Source organism: Sorex araneus, chromosome 1 (genome assembly GCF_027595985.1).
Source record: "Sorex araneus isolate mSorAra2 chromosome 1, mSorAra2.pri, whole genome shotgun sequence".
NCBI lineage: Eukaryota > Metazoa > Chordata > Mammalia > Eulipotyphla > Soricidae > Sorex > Sorex araneus.
In genome coordinates, this window is record NC_073302.1 from 136,558,860 (window position 1) to 136,564,859 (window position 6,000).

Genomic DNA, 6,000 nt, shown 5'->3' on the forward strand with positions numbered 1-6,000 from the left:
ATGAAGAAATAAGTTGCTAGGAGAAAAGGGAAGGCATAAAATGCTGGAGACTAGTGAAATTTTTTCACCAAATACTTTTATTTCTTTAGAAAGAGGCCCACCTTCAACGTCAAGAAAAGGACCACTCCTAAGACGTATTTGTGGGGCATCTTAATGTTAGCACCCCAGTGAAGACACAAATGGCTTTAGTACTGAGATCAACTCTGAGGAACAGAGGCTCCACAGTCACTGAGTACAGGTTGCCAATGTTGTTTGCTAATAGGATTTACTCTAAATCTTATTTGACACAAAGATGAGCCTATGCTTGCAGCATGCTAAAGAAACCTCCCTCCCCCTCCTTCTGATGAAAATCAATGTTGGAACCAGGAGTTCCTATTTGCACCTGCTACTATGGGCAGCTGTAATAGGTGTGGAGAGCAAAAAGGACAAGCTACCTCTTATTTTCTTTGGACATGAGTATTATCAACAAAGTCCTGGCAAAAACAGGTTGGTGAGGGTTTAAAGAGAAACCATCTTCAAAACCATAAGACTGGTTTTAGGGACAATAGCGAGAGATAATGGAGCCTTCCCAGACTAGCAATAGCTAGAAGCCATCATCACCAAGACTAGAGGGGTAAGCAAAGGGATACGAAACCCCAGAAAGATCTGAAATTGTATCTGGAGGACAGGGAAGACAACTGAATAGTTGTGACTTGTTCACAAAACAACTCTGGCAGCAACAAAAATCCAACAACCAAAAAAAAAAAAAAACTGGCTCCTCTAGGTCTCCTGCCCATGTCCCATTGGCAAATCAAAGAGGGTGAGGGGCAGGTAAGGGGTGTTTCCAATTATGAAAACTGATGTCACTCTCCAGAGCATAAAGTCAGAGGAAAGTTGAAGAGGAGAAAAAGGAGAATGTGCTGCAAAGAAAGGTATTCCAAATGACACAGCAAAACAGCACATGGAAACATTTTGCCAGAGTCAGGGATACAGCACAATTATAGAGAACTTGCATTGCATGGGTGAAGCCCTGGGTTCCCCTCTAAAGGGAAAAAGAAAAGGTATTTCCAGTTCTATATAAATCTTCTAGACAAATACTGCATACAAAAAAATGTCATAACAGAGATAGTATGGTAGGGAGAGCACTTGCCTTGCACACAACCACCCAGGTTTGATCCCAGGCACTCTTAGTCCCACCAGGAGTAATCTCTTAGGGCAAAGCCAGGACTGAGTGTGACCCCACCCCCTATCAAAGAGAAAGCAAAAAAAGTCCTAAGCTTAGGTACCTGTTTGGGTTCCTACTGCCCTTTACTAAGACAAGCAGGAATAACAACTATTCTAAAATAAATTCCAAGTAATCTTTGACATTTCTGCATCTCCAAGAGTAACAACAAACCAAACCATTTATTCATATTGAATCAGGTCTGAGACAGTTCCCTCTCTGAATTCAAAGGGCACCTATACCACACCTCCATTATTACAGTTATCATGAACTTTACAACTATCAAGAATAACCTCTGGGGGCCAGAGAGATAGTACAGTGGGTAATTCTGTACTTACACATGGTCAACCAGGATTCCGGGCATCCCATGTGGTCCCCTGAGCCCACCAGGAGTGATCCCTGAGCACAGAGCCAGGAGTAACCCTTGAGCACTGCAGGATGTGGCAACCCCACCCCCCCACACCCCCTCAAAGAAAAGTAGAACCTCTGGTTTGTTTCTCCTCATTAGATCTGTAGTACCTTTAAGGCACAGACTGTCTTATACATTTACGTACCTTAGTATCTAATATGAACCTAGCAGAGTTAAAATCAGGTGCACTAATAAATTAGTGAACTTAGTGTGCATTAATAGGCAATCAAACACCACCATAAAATGTCATGGTAAAATCTGAGAAAATTCTCAACAGTTTAACACTAAAATGTGATACCTAGGTCATGTTTGGCAAAATCAGAACCTTTATTAACAGTCTACTTTATTCTCTATTGAGATGTCTTATATACACTAAGATTGCTTAATGCCTTTTTTTTCAATCAACAGACCTCAGAGTCAAAAGAACTAGAGACGCTGGGGACAGTGTTCAGAGTAAAGCACGTACTTCTTATATACAAGGCCCTAGGTCCTATCAGTAGCAAAACACACACACACACACACACACACACACACACACACACACACACACACACTCCAAAGAAAGATGGTAAGTCTCTAAGAAAAAAACACATCACCTCCTCTTTTCCAAGGGTTTACCAAGTCCAGTGAAGAAAGTAATAATTTTATATATTACATAGAGAAATGACTGTTTCTAGGGATAGAGTGCATGCACAGGTGCACGCTCCCACATACCTCAAAAGAAATCATCCTTTGGAAAATTATAAACTTAGCCATGTAACACAACCATATAACATCATCATATTAAAATGGATATACACTATAATGCTGGGTTGGTTATTAACAGAACCTGGATCATAGTCACATTATAATTATGAATCACTTTCACACAACCCTATATTTATGAAGTGCTTAATCATCTTTTTGTTAGAATAGTTGATTCTTGTAGATTCCCCACAGAAAAAGAAAAAAGTTAATGCAAGTTGATAACCCTTGTTGAGCCATCATTATTTTAGGCTACCACACTCCTGTTGTGGGTAGGGTAAATAAAATCCAAATTTACAACGACTCTTATATTAACAAGAAAGTATGTTTGATATATACATACATATATATACAGATGTGTGCAAACTGTTATACAAAACTCAACATAAAAAATTCTTACATCTCTAACAGCATTAAGAACTGCTGTTTGTAACTGAGAGATATTATTAAACCTAATGTCATTTTATATGCCAAATTTTAATTGGACACTTCACTTTCTATTTAAAAAAATAAAGAAATCTTGGGTTTACCAATTACTTCAAAGAAGCAAAAGCACAAACATGTTTCCAAAAGTTCATATATCTTTTAATAATATTTCATATCTATGATCCCAAAGCAAGCTTCTCCCACAAATATCAAAGACATTTAAAATTACAAACACAATATACTTTTGAGAACGACCACCAATTCTACAACTTTCAGGTCACAATGCAGCACTGAAATTACTCTTATCTCTAAAGACATGGAGATACACAAATTTAAAACAAAACATAGATCTACCAGATGGCTTTGTGTTGAATGACATCTGTTTTTGCTACCTAAGATGAGTATTATGTTACTTCAGTGCTTAGTTCACCCTAGATTGATGTCTGGTCTACAGAAAAAAAAGCATGCTTTTATTTTTGTTTTGTGCTTTAATTAAATCAACTACCACAAGGTAGGAGGAGATATGTCATACCGACTACTCAATGTATGAAAATAAAAGGTTAATATCCAATATAATAGAACTATTAAATGCCCTTATGATACACTATTTTTCCTTCTCTACACTAAAATAAATTTACCAAGTCCCGCAAAAACTGAGTATTATGTTAAAACACTGCTTAATACAAATGTCAACTTTTCATTATAAATGTATTTTAATGGAATTACTATGTGTCTTAAATCTGAAGTGTGTTTCTGTGAAAGCTTTTCCCTTTTCCTAAATTTTATACCTAAAGTTGACTGGGGAGCTATGCAGGAAGTGTTCAGGACAATAGTAAGGTTTCTGGGTTAGACAGGGAGATAGTACAGCAGGAGATAGGACCTGAGTTCGATCTCCAGCACCACATTGAGCCCCAAGAATCTCACGGGGTGCAGCCCTGGAAGTCGCCCAATCCAGCACCACCGGGGTGGTCCAGGTGAGGCCCTGGTATCACTGACCTGGTTGGCCAAGAATTGTAGGCCAGGCCCCTGGGGCTCCTGAGCACCGCTTGGGGGGTCCATCCCTCTACCCCCAATAAAGGGGGAAATTTTAAGTCAGCAAAAAGGCACACACATACACACACACACAGAACACAAGTTATAAGAAAACACTACCGCAGGGGTAGTTGAATGTAACCGATCCTATTTAGGACAGGGAAGGGGTCGGTGGATTAATGTGGAGAGGGGAACAGGGAGGGGTTTCTGGTGTCTGAGGAAGTCCTTCTGCAGCCTTGCATTGTTGATGCTAAAACCACACACCTGCAACCCCAGAACTGGCTATGATTAGTACCAGGCCGCCTCCACTACCCAAGTCTTAGCAGGTCCTCATCTTGCTCATTTATGGTTTGTTTTCCTGAGCACGTGAAGAGCTCGCAAAACGATGCGGTTCACAGCAAAAGGGGGGGGGGGGGAAATAAATAAGTGAACGTTCCTCTTGCCCTCGCCTTATCCGACTCTGGCTTCTAGAGGCTGCAGCCGTCCCAGAGCTGAGCTCTTCCAGCTGGACGCCGGGCCGGCTCGCTGCAGCCCGGGAACGCCCGGTTGCTGCTCACCGGCTCGGTCTACCCGAGGCTGAAAATGGAAAAGATGGAAAGCTACCTCGGGGCACGGGCAGGGCAGGTCTGGGGCGCGGGCGCTCGCCCCCCACCGCTCAAAAACACGCCAGCTGCTGCTGACCTACAGGCAGAAACCTGGCATCCTCGCACCTACTTGCAACCTGACAATTTACAACCTGGAAACGCCTGCTAATTAGGAGTGTTCTAGCCTTTTATAGATGGAAAACTACGCTGCGTCCCCGCGGGTCAGAGACGGCCGCAGGCCCCGGTGTAGGGGGGACGCGGGCGGGGGGGGGTGCGGAGCATCCCGCCCCGGGGGGTTCGCCCCGGGGGCGCGCTGAGGCCGCAGCGCAGCTTCCTAGGGAAGAGCGGGGCGGTGGCGGCGGCGGCGGCGGCCACCGCAATCGGGCTCGGTAGAAGAACAGGGGAAACAGAGACAGCAGCAGGGGGCAGAGCGCAGAGTCGGTGCGAGCAGCGTCCAAGCAGGGCTGAGCTCAGCAGGGCCCCGGCGGGCGACAGACAGCAGCGGCCACGCGGGAGCCGGGGTGCAGGCTGCAAAGCGGGGTCTCCCCCCGCCCCCGCCCCGCGCTGCAAAAGCCGCCCCATTTCGCATCTCCAGCAGCCAAGACGTGCACGTCTCCCCAAACACACACACACACATACACATGCACCGACACACGCAAGCACACACGCCCCCTTGCAGAAATCCACCCGCCAGCGCTGCCCACCCCGGGCTCGCGCGCACGTACCCAGCAACACGCAGACCACATCGAGGGCCACGTACGGCAGCCGCGTCTTGTCAAACATGGTCGCGGTAAACGGAGGCGACCGGGTCCCGAAACCGGGCCGGGGGCACTGGCGGAGGCTCCGAGTTCGGGCTCCTCCCTGCCGAGGGGGAGGGAGCTACCTCAGGGTGGACAGGCACCAGCGGCGGCAGGGGGGCGCGCTCCGGCGGTCGGCAATGGCGCCCGAGCCCCCTCTCCCAGCAGCTCCCGCAACCCGCTGGGACGGGGCCCAGATCCTGGCGCGCCCGCCGCGGCTGCTCGGTGGCCTCCGGCCTGCCTCGGTTGTTCGCCCGCTCCCGGCCCGGTACCGCCGTTGGTTGCTGTCCGCAGCCCGGAGTCCCTCTCCCAGCAGGCGGGGCGTCGGGCCAGCGCTTTAAGGATGGGGGGGAATCCGTTGGAGGAGGAACGCAGGCTCGGCCCCTCCCGCCGGCAGCGCAGCGCCGGCCTGTGCCGGGCCTCGCTGGGAGGGAGCTCGGCCGCGGAGGGGAACCCCCGGCCCCCGCGCGGCGGCCAATGGGCGCGCAGGCCCCGCCCCTCCCCGAGCGGGACGCGCGCTCGCGGGGCGGGGCGTGGGGGCGCCTCCCCGCGTGCGGCCGGGGGCGTTGCTCGCACCCGCTCGCTTCTCTGGGGGTCGCTGGACCCGGCCCGGCCTCGGTGTTTCAGGCTGGGCCGCGGCTCCTCGCTTGTCGCAACGGGAAAGGTAGACCCCCCCTCCACCCACCCATCCCACACCCCATCCTAGAGGGCTTGCCTGCCACCTCTCCACTCCCTAGAGACTGGGTGCCACCTGGAGGTGCCGGGCCGGCGGCGAGCAAGACACTTTCCCTGTCTAGCCTGTGCATT

General features: G+C 48.9%; 1 protein-coding gene across 2 annotated transcripts in view; it reads right to left on the reverse strand.

Annotated features, from left to right (window-relative positions):
* The window catches only part of PLPP1 (phospholipid phosphatase 1), a 73,688-nt gene extending 68,434 nt beyond the window's left edge, over positions 1–5,254 (reverse strand). The window contains exon 1 of one of the 2 annotated variants that reach the window (XM_004608433.2): positions 5,122–5,254. In XM_004608433.2, the coding sequence (XP_004608490.1) occupies positions 5,122–5,179 (58 nt within the window). In that variant the 5' untranslated portion in view covers positions 5,180–5,254. The remainder of the gene's footprint in view (positions 1–5,121) is intronic. The other variant, XM_004608434.2, reaches the window with a different exon arrangement.
* Between the last annotated feature and the right edge of the window lie 746 nt (positions 5,255–6,000).